The 14,475-nt window shown below is 39.8% G+C and overlaps 1 protein-coding gene across 7 annotated transcripts in view; it reads left to right on the forward strand.

The window, feature by feature from the left end:
• The window catches only part of CNTRL (centriolin), an 88,766-nt gene that overhangs the window by 40,808 nt on the left and 33,483 nt on the right, over window positions 1-14,475 (forward strand). For all 7 annotated transcript variants that reach the window (XM_032865755.1, XM_032865750.1, XM_032865751.1 and 4 more), the window contains 7 exons: window positions 1,459-1,612; window positions 3,308-3,528; window positions 6,562-6,738; window positions 9,027-9,161; window positions 12,782-12,927; window positions 13,521-13,728; window positions 14,215-14,394. In XM_032865755.1, coding sequence (XP_032721646.1) covers window positions 1,459-1,612; window positions 3,308-3,528; window positions 6,562-6,738; window positions 9,027-9,161; window positions 12,782-12,927; window positions 13,521-13,728; window positions 14,215-14,394 — 1,221 coding nt within the window. The remainder of the gene's footprint in view (window positions 1-1,458; window positions 1,613-3,307; window positions 3,529-6,561; window positions 6,739-9,026; window positions 9,162-12,781; window positions 12,928-13,520; window positions 13,729-14,214; window positions 14,395-14,475) is intronic.

The following is a 14,475-nucleotide window of genomic DNA, read 5'->3' on the forward strand; positions in this document are numbered from 1 at the left end:
TAGACTTGAGAGCTTGGAGTTGGTTCTGACTGTGATGGAGTTGTTTCTCCTGGTAACTTTCTCCTCTTTTATTGTTCTGTTTCTCTGATCCTGTGGGGGCAAGCCTGAGGCATGAGGGTGTGAGTGTGAGCGAATTATTTTGTCTCCACAGGAACGGTTGCCTCTGAGCAGACCTGAGCAGGTCACTGGTAGATCTGAGAATCAGTTCTTTCACATGTAAAAGGAAGGGTTAAACTTCTCAGGTTTTTTTCCCCTGAGCACACCTGAAAATATAATCTAGTCTTTTCAGTTTACTGTAGCTCCCGAATGCATGGCTGTCACAGTGTGAGTAGTTGTGTGAGTACAGGATAGCTCTGTTTTCTACCGGGGGTATATGTTGAAACAGAGGAGTGTGCTCTGGAGGGCCCTTCATTTTGAGACTCACTGGGCTGAATGGTCTTGGAGGTTTCTCTCAGCCCCTTGTTTATCGAACTGAAAAATAAATCATTTCTTTGTATAAGGAATTGAGAATAAACCTCAATTCCAGGTAAGTATTTCTTCCATGTCTCTATTTTTCCTTAAGAAACCTTTTTTTAAAGTACGTTTAATGTGCTTTTTTGATTAAAAAGATATGACTATTATAAAATTTTTAAAATATTAAACATACTCCTAAAAAATAAAAAAAAAAAACTCCTGTTATTCCTCCACCCAGATATCATTCTTTTAAAAAAAAATTTTTTTAAGATTTTATTTATTGGGGCGCCTGGGTGGCTCAGTGGGTTAAGCCTCTGCCTTTGGGTCAGGTCATGATCTCAGGGTCCTGGGATCGAGCCCCGCATCGGGCTCTCTGTTCAGCAGGGAGCCTGCTTCCTCCTCTCTCTGCCTGCCTCTCTGCCTACTTGTGATTTCTGTCTGTCAAATAAATAAATAAAATCTTAAAAAAAAAAAAAGATTTTATTTATTTATTTGACAGAAAACACAAGTGGGGAAGCATCAGGCAGAGAGGCAGAAGTGGTCTCCAGCCCAGGACCCTAGGATCATGACCTGAGCTAAAGGCAGACGCTTAACTGACTGAGCCACCCAGGCGCTCCCCATATATATTCTTGTTAACATTTTGGAATATAGTAATTTTCTATGGATATATGTGTATATATAATTAACTTTTTTGAAACCTCATTAAAAGACGCGTGCAGTTCCAGGAATATTGAACTTGGCTACAATTATCTAGTAGGTATGCCCTTGGAAAAATCATTTAAATTTAACCTCCTTGATTTTCAGTTGTCATATCTGTGTAATGGAGATGATTTCCAGATCAAGTTATCCTGAGGTTTAAATGAAAACTGTGTGAAAACAACAGAGGGCCTGGCACAGACTCAAATTGTTACATTTTATTTTCCATCCTTCCTTTAGAAATGTTAAGCATTATTATTTTTAAAAGTTTAAGGGACTCAGGATTTTGCTGATTTCTTTTCAATTTAGTGCCATATGAAGGCTCAGAAAAGAGGTAAAGAACAACAACTTGACATTATGAATAAGCAGTACAAACAACTTGAAAGCCGTTTGGATGAGATACTTTCTAGAATTGCCAAAGAAACTGAAGAGATTAAGGACCTTGAACAACAGCTTACTGAAGGTGAGAAGTGCAGTATGATTTACAGTAAATCAGTATTTAATTTAAAACTTTAAGATGCTTCGGTATTAACAAAAGACAGATGACACTGTGGCAGGCTTTAATCCAGATATTAGCTGAATATGCTTCAGCTGTTCATACCAGTGTTTGATAGGGAAATATTTGCAGAGTACCCAAAAATGTTTACTCTAAGTAAAACATCTTTTTGGTTTTAGTTCTGTTGCATCGATTTCCTAGTGAGTCAGGACATTGCATTCAGTAGGCAAGAAGTCAGTACACGATCACGATAAGCTCTGGCAGGTCATTGTCTTCCTCCAAAGCGTGTAATCCTTTCAGGAACAAAGAGCCTGTTGACACCAGGGCATTCAGTGCCTAGTTCTAAGGAGAGTGTGGAAGGAATTTTAGGATCTACGTTTGCAATGCAGATTTAGATTGTGACATTGCCATACCCACGGGAAGAGGAAGATAATACAGGTTGTAGTGGTGAGGGCCCAAGATGGGGTAAAAAGAGCCCAGTTCCCACTTTGCCATTATCAGCCGTGGGACCTGGGACAAGTTATTTCTGTCTCGATCACTGTTGGGAAGATTAAATGAGGTCGTGTTCATAAAGTGCCTGGCACACAGTAGATTCCCAATACATGGTTCCCAATATGTGGTTTGGGGATTTTTGTAAGTCTCCAAGTTACATGTTTATGCTTCCCATCTTGGATTAGTCTTGTATGTTGAGTGGTTTTGTTTTGTGTATCTAGCAGCAAGAACTCACAGTTTTGTTGAACATTTTTCATTGTTTACTTGGGAAATTTTATTTAATATTTTTAACTTTTTAAATTTTTTGACCGAGAAAGACAGGGAAAGAGGGAACACAAGCAGAAAGAGTGGGAGAGGGAGAAGCAGGCTTCTCGCTGAGCAGGGAGCCTGATGCAGGGCTTCATCAGGAACCTGGGATCATGACCTGAGCTGAAGTCAGACGCTTAATGACAGAACCATCCGGGCGCCCCAGGAAAAGTTTATTTTCGTTATTTTTCTTTTTTTTTTTAATTGAAATATTGGGAACTTTTTTTTTTAAGACGTTATTTATTTATTTATTTAACAGAGAGAGAGAGAGAGAGAGAGAGAGAGAGAGAGAGATATCACAAGTAGGCAGAAAGAGACGGGGAAGCAGGCTCCCCACTGAGCAGAGAGCCCGATGTGGGGCTCGATCCCAGGACCCTGAGATCATGACCTGACCCAAAGGCAGAGGCTTAACCCACTGAGCCAGCGAGGTGCCCCTTCATTATTTTATTTTAAACTTCTTACAGCCTGAATTGAGCATTTTGTAAGCAATGCCCATTGTCTATATTGCTTTTATTCTATAACTAGTTAATACTCCTGCACTGTGGATAATAGAGGGAAAATGATCATTTTATCTTGAAAAAGAAAAACAAGTGGGCTGCCTGGGTGGCTCAGTGAATTAAAGCCTCTGCCTTTGGCCCAGGTCATGATCTCAGGGTCCTGGGATCGAGCCCCGCATCGGGCTCAATCTTCAAAAAGAAAAAAAAAAAAGAAAGAAAAAGAAAAACAAGATGGTACAAAATCATTGAAAGCTTAGAATTTCTTTCTTAGCCAGTAACAACTAAGGAGACAAAAGTGCAGTAATTCTGTATCTTGAAAGGATTTTCTTATATACATTATCACCTTGCCTTTTTCCATTTTGTGTAGGACAAATAGCAGCAAACGAAGCCCTGAAGAAGGATTTAGAAAGTGTCATCAGTGGGTTGCAAGAATACCTGGAGACTGTCAAAGGCCAGGCTGCTCAGGCCCAGAACGAGTGCAGAAAGCTACAGGATGAGAAGGAGATTTTGCTGCAGAGACTGAGTGAGGTCGAGCAGGAGAGGGACCAACTGGAAATAGTGGCCATAGATGCAGAAAATATGAGGAAGGTATGATTTGTTTCTTCTTGACTATTTCCTCAGCCTTAGAAGTAGGTGATTAGAAGTTAGCAACCGTGTAATTGGAAGTGACAAAAAGTATTAATGCTATTTAATGGGGTTTTTCCCTTTAGTGACACACTTGGAATCATTATTTTCCTTTACTAAGAAAAGGATTATTATTCCAGCTGAGTTGCTCCCCCTGAAACGTGTTGTTATCAAAGAACTATAACAAATAGGAAATTATAGCTATTACAGTTGCTGCATTAAGTGTTCATATTTTGTTACTTGTACACCAGAATTAAGCACAACATAATTTTCTGATTATTATTGTTATTCATAATTTTAACTTTATTTTACAAAACAAGACACAGTGTTCTAAACTCTACCCTTCCGTACCTGGTTTACTGCCACTCATTTAGAGATCTCACATGATCTGTTTCAGTTGTGTGACAAACTGTTATCATGCATGAGAACCTAGATTCCCAGATTTCGTCCCTAGTAGGACTTGCTCTGGAAGTTTGAATTCATATATTTAATACTACAAAAATTCTCAGGCAGATAAAAATGTCAAAAATTGTATTTAACACCATGTACTCTAAACTCAGCTTAAGAAATAAAACATTGCAGATATGAAACTCTCTGCGTACCTCCATACAGAGGTAACAAAATCTTGAATATACTTATTTCCCTGCATCTCTTTTATTATGTATGTAGCCATCCATAAGCAATATGTGGCATTGTTTTGCATAATTTTAAGATTTATATAAAAGATGTGTGCATATTCTTTGGCCACTTTTTTTCTTCCTTCCTGTTTATGTTTTGGGGAATTCTACACATTGATGCATGTAGCTCTAGTTTGTTTATTTTTATTAGTGTATATAGCATTCCATTATAGGTACTACCACAAATTTATTGCTTATTCATTCTCCTCTTGGAGAATATTTAGGTGGTTTCTGGTCTTTGCTATTATAATGTTGAATGTAACATCCTTGCACACATCTTGAGCATGGGGGACTATGTTCAAGATTGGAGCATAAGTCAGAGGGTATGTGCCCTCCTCAATTTCACTAGACGTTGTCAAATTACCATCCATAGGGATTTAGTCAGTTTCTACTCCAGCAATGCCAGCGCTGCCACTATATCACATCCTTGCCAATGCCTTAGTGTTATCCGACTTTTATTTGTTAAGCTTTTATTTTGAAATAATTTTAAATTTTAGGAGAGTTAGAAGAATAATACAGATAACACTGTACCATGCATTCAGAGTCATCAATTAATATTTTTGCTACACTTTTCTCTTTCATATATAAGTTTTACATGTTTTTATATAAAAATTTTTCTCACCATTTGAGAATTAGTTGTGGACATCACCCTCCTTAGCTCCAAAATATTTCATCATGTGTTTCCTAGGAACAGGGACATTTTCTAACATAAAGTATCTAACACAGAATAATTATCACATTCAGGAGATTTAACTTTTTGTCATTCTTAGTGTTTGCCAGTCTGCTGAGTTTGAAATGGTATCTTTTTGATGAAAATTTTACATTTATAAGAATATTACAGGAATTTAAAAGAATTTATAAGAATTTAAATTTATAAGAATTTAAAAGAATAGTTCAGTGAATATCTGTGTGTTCTTCTAGATTCAAAAAAATATTTTGCTGTATTTTTTTTTTTTTTGCCCTTGAGTTATTTGAAAGTTGCAAACATCAAGACATCATCTCTTAAGTACACATCTCTTAAAAATTAGGACATTTTCCTACATCACTAAAGTGCCATTTTTATACCTAGAAAAGTTAATAATAATTCCCTAATGTCATCTAATATCTGAACTGTATTTAAGTTTTCCCAGTTGTGCCAAGAATGTCTTTGGTAGCTGTGCATGCAGATGTGTGTGTAGAAGCCAGGCTAGTGGTCCTGTAGAGTGTCCCACATGCTGAATTGGTCTGTTATTTTCTATGGTTTAACTTGTTCCTCTGTGCTCCATGTAAACTCATATCTTGTTATAACTGCATTTTCCTTTGATTTCTGAAAGATTGGGCACCTTCCCTTTATTTGCTATTCAGACTTCCTCTTCAGTGAATTCCCTATTCATACTTTGTGCCCATTTTTCTATTGGATTGTCTGTCTTTTTCTTAATGACTTGCAGGAATTCTTTATATATTCTGGACCTTTGTTGGTTATAAGTAGAATTTGCATTTTGTACAAGCAACCCAGATAATTAAGATGCCAAATGGTTTTTGGACCACCCCTGAGAAATCCTATAGAAGTTCCCATCACAAGATCCTCCTCTTTAAGTTAGGATAGCTTGATCTAGTTCTTCAAGATCCCAAATAAATAGATAAAAGCTGAGATAATTAAAAAAAAAAAAAACAGTTGGACTAAAATGAATTAGAACTACAGTACACTAATCAATATGTACTTATATTCTTGTCAGCACTCATTCAAGTTACTCTATCATCCTTAATTAGATTAGAGAGTGCTGATCCCATTTTGTTCTTCTAATAAATGAACATGCTGTGGTTTAATTGAAAGGGTGTGGTTTTTGCAGTCAGACATCTGGGTTCATAGCCTATCTTTTTTAAGCTACACAGCCCTGTACAATTTACTTAGATATGCATTCTCCAGTTCCTCTTCTGTAAAATGGAGATACGACTGTGCCTTACACAGTTGCTGTGAAGATACGATGAAAGAGTAAATGTGAAAACGTTTGTTCCAGTGTCTGATGGAAAATAGGCCTTACATTTTATAGCCCCTCTCTTTTCTTCTTATGTATTCAGACACATTGAAAGTGTCACACAGCTGATTACTTTGGAAAAAATGTTGTTGGCTTACTGATTTTTCTGATTTAGTCAGGATTTTGTTTTCCAACCTGGGTATATATGCACAGCCTGCAGTTTCATTGTATTGCTAATGAAACCTTTATGGGCCAGGCCAGCATTGGCTGGCCAATTTGGTTCATGGTGTTCCAGTTACTTATAATGACTTGCAGGTGCTTATGCAGAACAGGGAGGGTTCCCTAAATGTACTGAATCCTTACAGGAGCTCGCAGAACTAGAAAGTGCCCTCCAGGAGCAGCATGAGGTGAATGTGACCCTGCGGCAGACCCAGGGAGATCTCAGTGCCTATGAGGCTGAGCTAGAGGCTCAGCTGAAAATACGGGATGCTGAAGCCAGCCAGCTCAAGGAGGCGTTGGAAGAACTTAGAAGGTTCAGCCAGGTGAGTAGGGGCATAAAGCCATCTAGAATCCAGTTAACGTATCAGCCTTTCTTTAATGTAAGATGAAACATTTTTTAACATGATGTATGCGGAATGATGGGAAGAGTACATTTTTGGAGTCAGATGTTCTGAGTTCAGATAGTGCCCCTGTGAGCCCCTGTGTGAGCATGCAAATCACTTCATAGCTCTTGAGCCTCTGAAAAATGCCTCCTTGTCTATAAAATGGGTCATTGTGAGGATAAGGGAAATATTGGGCTCGAAAGCACCTAGCAGTTGGTATTCAATAAATTCTAGTTTTTCTTTCTCAGAACAAGGTTAAGAGACCTCTTTTAAGTTAGTGTTCTATTTCATTTTGCTACTTTCTGTTTCGGTTGGATGAAGTATCCACTTGTTTAAATTGTACCGGCAAATCAGAGGAATAATTATTCATCCAGTAACCACTTACTGACTGGCCAGTGACGGCAGGTGCTGTGGATGCTGCAGTGAACAGCACAGATGTGGTCACTGTCCTTGGGGAGCTGATAGTCCAGTAGTGAAACAGCTGTGGGAGAAAGAATGGGATCTCATTCTGTCATAGGGGAGGTGTGGTTAGGGAGGACTGCCGTAGCGAAAGGTCTCACAGCGAAAGGTCTCACAGCCGAGACTCAAAGGATGAGTGGGACTTTGCTGTGCAGAGGGAGGGGGCGTGTAAAGGGTAGCGGTAAGGAATGAGTGTTCTAGGCTGATGCAAGGAGAAGGGGCATAGTGCATCTGAAGTGTGGAAAGTATGCCTCTTGGATGCCAGGAGCAAGAAGGGTAGGGAAGAGGGAGAGAGAGAGAGAGAGGGAGAGGGAGACGGAAGCCAGTTATGACATATTCTTTATCAAATTAATAATGTTAATTTTGTTTAGCTCTTGTTCACACAGGCTGCATCTTTCTCCAGGAAGCCCACTGTGACCCACCTCTAGTGCCTGCTGGAAATCTGGGTTCAGGATCCGACTTTATATTCCTGTAGCCTGGGCTCAAAGCATTTTAGATTTTTAAATCTAAAAAGTTTAGATAAGCTTAGATTGCCTGTCTCTCCCGCTAGACTCAGGGCATAGTGACTACCCAGACTCTGTACGCCTGTTTCTGTTCTGTCAGGGCCTGGCACAAAAAGGGGTCAACGTGCACTTATTGGATGAAAGTGAGATAAAATAAGATAGTTTGAATCCCAGGAATGTATGTAAAATAGCATTCATGTGATTAGAAAAGGAAATAAAAATAGGTCATGCTTATTATAGTAATTATGTTAATTTGTATCCCTTATGAGATATCAAATGACCATCTGACAATTGTCAGGATTATATTTCTCGAGAATATCAAGTTTTACAAAACTAGAGTTGACAAGATCAGAGTACAAAAAAAATGGGAAGTTGGGGGGAACGAAGTAACAGGAAATACAGATTTCTAAATAATAATAAATTTTCTAGATGGCATCTCATGTCAAATAAATTCTCTCAAGTTTTCTTTTTTTTTAAATTCTCTTAAATTTTCAAGCCAGACTTTACTAGCTTGACATCTGTTGTCCTTTGTATTTCCATCGTCCGTTTTTTTTTCCTCATAAGTCTTGACAAAAATATTATAATAGCCTAGGTTTTTTATAGATTTACTTGGTATTAAGAGGGATATTCCCCTTCTTGGTAGGAACACTACCAGACCTGGTCTTCAAGTCATATATTGAGAGTATGGAGTATAATAGATGTCTCTCTGATCTGCAGATCTCTAATTGGTTTACTTTAGCTGTATGAAATCACTTGGGAAACTTATTATTGTTTTTTGGAGGGGGAAGCTTATTAAATGCAGATCTCTGCCCCCTCCCCCCAAGCTTCTGGTCCATTGAGACTGAGATGTAATCTGGGCATCTGCATGACTAACAAGCACACCAGGTGATTTTGATACAGGTATGTGAGGACCACAGTTTGAGAAATATTGGTCTAAGGGAAGGAAGAGCAGTAACTGTTGAATCACTCACAGAACTTCTAAATACAGTAGGTACTTGGGCCCACCCCTGAGATTCTATTTGGTATATCTGAGCTGAGCCGATTCTGATGTCTACTCTTTCTTATTAATGGCTGAAGAAGACATGTGGAAAAGATTTAACTTGGGCTTTGAAATTTGAACATATAAACATAAAATCACATTATTATAAAACCATAGCTATCAGGGGATTGTGTGTGTATATAAATATATTTATGCCTTTATAGATTTAAGTGTTATGTTTTGTGTTTATGTTTATGTTTTCATATTGTTGCTTCCCATGGCGATAGTTAGAACAATCAGCCCTTCAAGAGGAACTTGAGAAGGAAAAGCAAGCCCTCAAGAATGCAGTCAGAAAAGCCCAGCTCTCAGAAGGAAAGGACCAAGAAAATAGTGAGCTCCGCACACAACTCAAACAGCTGCAGGTAGAGACATGTCTGTTCAGGATATATTCTTACGTAGGACACCCTCAGACGCTTAACCTGCTCCAACCTGTAGTGAGCAACTTGAATTATTAGAAAAGAAAGATCTGGGTGGGACGGTACTGTGTCCCTTGTGAGCCCATCGCTGTAAGATTATTGACACACATGTCCTTCGGCTTGTTTTGGGGGTGTGAAGAGTTGGAGCCAGTCGGGAGTACACAGTGAGGACTGTGCAAACTCACAGGAGAAGGCATTACCTGACATTTCTCTGAGAAGCAGATTTGTCACCAGGCTGAGCTCAAAGGATCAGATTGATGCATTCTTCTTCCGCTGAAATAGCTTTGTAATTATCCAGGAATTTAACTAAAGTGGGTTGCAGAACTTCTTAACTGTAAACAGTTTTCATAATCCTCTCCTTAGAAAGGATGCTATTAAAAAGGCAGTCATGGGGCGCCTGAGGGGCTTAGTTGGTTGAGCGTCCAGCTCTTGGTTTTGGCTCAAGTCATGATCCCAGGGTCATGGGATTGAGCCCTGGGGGTATGGGATCAAGCCCCGGGTCATGTCAGGCTCCCCGCTTAGTGGGAAGTCTGCTTCCCCTCTCCCCTCCTCGTGTGTGCGCAGGCACGTGCATGCTGTGTCTCTCTCTTTCTCTCTAAAATGAAATAAGTCTTTCTAAAATAAAATGCAGTCATTTTACATCTATGGGGGTTTGCTTTGGCAGAGTATTTTTACTGCCAGTGTCATAATAATCTGCCTAACAAACTGCCAGAGAAGCAGGTGGACAGGATTTTCCAGATAATTAAACTCTCAGAGAGCACAGATGTCTGAGCAAACAAGTACCTGGATCAACACTCAGGTCTCAGTCTGTGAGGCCAAGGGCCACTTGGCTGACTGAGGTGGCATGTGTCATACTTCATCAGAAATAAAAGGGCAGAGCGGCTATGGTTTTAGGGAAAGCTTCCATGCAGGGCTGGTTTGTGATAAATAAAGACTAATAATAATAAGCTCATCCAAATTCTCTCCTTTCAATGCCTTGAATATTTTTTTTCCTCAAAGTTTAAGGAAATGTAATAACCTAGAATTTAATTTTTAATGCTATCAGCTGAATATTTGAAGCGAATATCATAAAGGGTGTATCTTGTTTGACTTGTGTGTCAGGTGTTCAGTAGAACACTATGGAAATTTTCAAGTCATCACAAAAACAGAATAGTCTTATGTCCTTTGGTTTACTCTGCTTGACCAGTCATCATGCTGCCATTCTTGGTTCAGTCAGTCCACATGTTTTTTTTCTGCTGGCATACATACCTCAAAAGAAAATCTCATACATCTTTATTCCACCCATAAATACTTTAGTATACATCTCTTAAGGAAGGGACTAAAATTTCTGGAGCCTTCTCCTCCAAGTTAGGAACTGAAATCAGCTTTCCAGAACACTTAGCCCATGCTGTGAGACTACCTTATTTGGAACTAGGTCCTTAGCCTGCTAACCTCCTGATACAGAGTTCAGGTTAAACTCACTCTGCATTTATCTTTGTCAGAAAATTATTCAGCTGCAATGAACCAAAACCTACTGACACAAGCTCCAGAAAGAAGACAGAGCTGCTCTGTCAGTCTGTCTTTCAGGAGCTACATGGCTCTCTCATTTCTCCTGCTTTATCTCTACGGGCATTGAATGTGCCCCGTGGACTCCAGCCCTGAGCTGACATATCTTGACAAGGCCTGCTCTTATGGACTTGATGTCCTGGATCTAGGTCCAATTTTTGGAGAGCGTGAGAACTTGTTTTCTGACTAGTCAGCGGATTGTCTGGCCTTGGGTCAGATCACCTGTGGCCAAGATTAGACAGCAGTACAAATCTGGGCACCTCAGGACAGTGGGCAGGATAGTTTACAGATAACAGGCTCCAAATGGGAGAGGCAGTTAACCTGTTCATTGCAATTCTGAATTCTACACCATAGTTAAGAGTATTTCACTAGTTTGAAGTAAATTAATCACTCAGGTGGAGTGTAGGTATTCCGGAGAATACAGTCAGCACCTTAGGGTGCAGAACTATTTTTCTTTACAATTTTAGGTGATTTTAACAGTTTCTTTTTACTTGAAAGAGGTGTTGTGTGAATTTAATTCTTGGGATATTTGTGTTTGTTAATAATAAAAATATGCTGGCATGTAACAAATACTCCCACAGAGAATTATAAGCTATTAGAGAAGTTTCAGTACTAGACGTTTCATGTTTAGTTGCTTGGCAGACAGAGTCTCATGGCAAAGTGTTTTTTGGTATTTTTTTTTTTAACTTTGAATTATGGGCATTTCAAAGACATACAAAAGTAGAATACGAAAATGTATCCTCACACACGTATTACCTGTCTTCACCAGTTATCAGCGCACGGCCAGCCCTATCTCCTCTGTAATGCCGGCCATAACACACGCCTTACACCTGTTCACACACTGAATTATTGTGAAATAAATCTGAAAATCTTGGGGAGCCTCAGTGGCTCAGGTCATAATCCTGGGCTCCTGGGATTGAGCTCTGCCTTGCATTGGGCTCTCTGCACAGTGGGGAGTCTGCTTCTCCCTCTTCCTCTGCCCCTACCCCAACTCATGCGCGCTCTCTCTCTCTCTCCCTAATAAATAAAATTTGAAAATCTTATTTTATCTGTAAATACTATACAGAGGCTTCTTAAGAAAGCATGAACTGATACCACATTATATCTTGAAATTATAATAATTCCCTAATATCAAATGCCTTTTCCTATGCAGATTTTCAGATTATCTCACACAGTTTGGTTTTTTAAGATTTTATTTATTTATTTGTCAGAGAGAGAGAGCGAGCGAGCACAGGCAGACAGAATGGCAGGCAGAGGCAGAGGGAGAAGCAGGCTCCCTGCCGAGCAAGGAACCCAATGTGGGACTCGATCCCGGGACACTGGGATCATGACCTGAGCCGAAGGCAGTCGCCCAACCAACTGAGCCACCCAGGTGTCCCACACACTTTGGTTTTGTTTCATTCCAGAGAGAGAGAGAGAGCCTGAGTGTGATGATGGGGGAGAGGGAGAATCTTAAGCAGGTTCCACACTCAGTGTGGAGCCCAGCGCGGGACCCAGTCCCATGACCCTTCTCTCTCTCAGTTTTCACAAGTGTTGTTTAGAATCAGGATCCAAATGAAGTGCACATGTTGATTCTTCAGTCTGTTCTAGTCTATAGGTTTCTTCCTTCTTTCCCCCTTTGTAATATTTTAAAGAAAACCAGGTCTTTGTCCTTATAGTTTCCTATATTCTAGATCTTACCGGTTGCATCTTTTCTGGTATTGATTCATATGTCCTTATGTTGCATATGGAGGTTTATTTACATTCAAGTTAATTACTTCTCAGCAAGAAGATATTCATAGGTAGTGTTCATAGGTAGTTATTTTTGTATCACATCAGGAAACATTGTAATGCCTGGTTCTGTCTTTTGTGACTACATTGGTCAGTAGACTCGGATATTGTCAGCCCAAATAGAAAGCATTTTTTAAAAAACTGAATAGAACTATCATATGACAAGTACTATAGTCTGTGTATGGATATATGTGTGTATTTTAAATTTTGTTTTGGTAACTTTTACCTCCCCGTTTCACCACTGACCCTAGAATGACAATGGCCTATTAAAACAGCAACTTAAAGATTTCCAGAGTCACCTGAACCATGTGGTTGATGGTTTGATTCGTCCAGAAGAAGTGGCCGCTCGTGTAGATGAGCTAAGGAAAAAACTGAAGTCAGGAGCTGGGGAAATGAGGTAATGAAAATTCAGGACCTCCAGGTGTTGAGGTTGCTGAGTGAGGAGCAAGAGGTTCATAGAGACTCACCTTCCCAAGTCTGTTAATGGCCGAATTCTTTTGTAAGCATTCCTGTGTCCTGTTTCCATGATCGAGACACAAGATTGCTTCGTTCAAACAGCCTGTCACTGATTTTTTTCCTACATTTTAAATCTTTCATACTTTTTGGTATTATTTAATTTAAAAAGCAGGAAGTTTAAGAGTAACTCTTTCTTGAAAGTTCATTGCATATGGTCAGGAAGTAGAGCCACATTATGCATTTTAAGTAGAAAATAAATATCAAAAGCAAGGCTCATTTAAATACATGAAACAGACATTTATTCTTTGAGCAAGCATTGGTGGCCCCCTAGGAGCCTGTGATTTCAGAGTGACAGCGGTCATCGGCTAAAACAATGATTTACACTTAGGAGGAGGCACTGAGTTGCTGTGACTGACGATCCTGTTCCAGGCTTCCAGACAGCTCTCTCTCCTCCTGCACTGTTACCAGCATGTTTGCACCCAGCATCTGACACGAGTCATAAAATTCACACCATCTTTTCTTTCCCCTTACCAGAATCCATACTTCCTCAGATGTCTTAGGGAAAAGTCTTGCTGATTTGCAGAAACAATTCAGTGAAATCCTTGCACACTCCCAGTGGGAAAGACAGGAAGCACAAGTAAGAGAGAGAAAACTCCAGGAAGAAATGGCCCTGCAGCAAGAGAAACTGGCAAGCGGGCAAGAAGAGTTCAGGCACGCCTGCGAGAGGGCCCTGGAAGCACGGGTAAGGAGCGGGCGAGAGGCAGCTGGAGGGAAGTGTTTGGCCAATACTCCTGTTTTTCAACAAATTGCAATGCTTCCTTCTCAAGTAAATACAGTATACTTATTGTTATTTTCACTCTTAACCAGTCAAACTGCCTGTGACTGAAAGTCAGCTGTGAATGTGGTTACTGATATCAGTCAGGCTTCTTTGTGGCTGTGTTTTCCTTGTTTTGGAAGCAGGTGAGAAAGAAATGTTTCTGAGCATGCAGGCAAACAATACTACATTGCTGGGGTGTGGTATCATGCCAGAATCTGATTTTGGGGCTGTCAGTCTTTTAACAATGATGCAACCATTAAAGTGGATCCTAGAGAACATTCAAGATAAAACCATGCCCTGTAACTCATTAGTACAACATTTCATTACCCTCTTTTAGTAAAATGAAATGTGATTCTCTAAAAAGATTTTATTTTGCTTAAAAATCCTCTTCGAAACTTGATCTCCTCACAGATTAGTTTTGATAAGAGGCAGCACGAAGCAAGAATCCAGCAGTTGGAGAATGAAATTCACTATTTGCAAGAAAATCTAAAAAGTATGGAGGAAATCCAAGGCCTTACAGATCTCCAACTTCAGGAAGCTGATGAAGAGAAGGAGAGAATTCTGGCCCAACTCCGGGAGTTAGAGAAAAAGGTAGGAAGACTAGGAAAGCATTACACCTCTGTCCCCAGGCCTGGATCCTGCCCCCCAGGAGCAGGCCTTCTGTGCAGGGCC

This window comes from Lontra canadensis, unplaced genomic scaffold, assembly GCF_010015895.1.
Source record: "Lontra canadensis isolate GAN:19392208 unplaced genomic scaffold, GSC_riverotter_1.0 scaffold30, whole genome shotgun sequence".
Taxonomy (NCBI): domain Eukaryota; kingdom Metazoa; phylum Chordata; class Mammalia; order Carnivora; family Mustelidae; genus Lontra; species Lontra canadensis.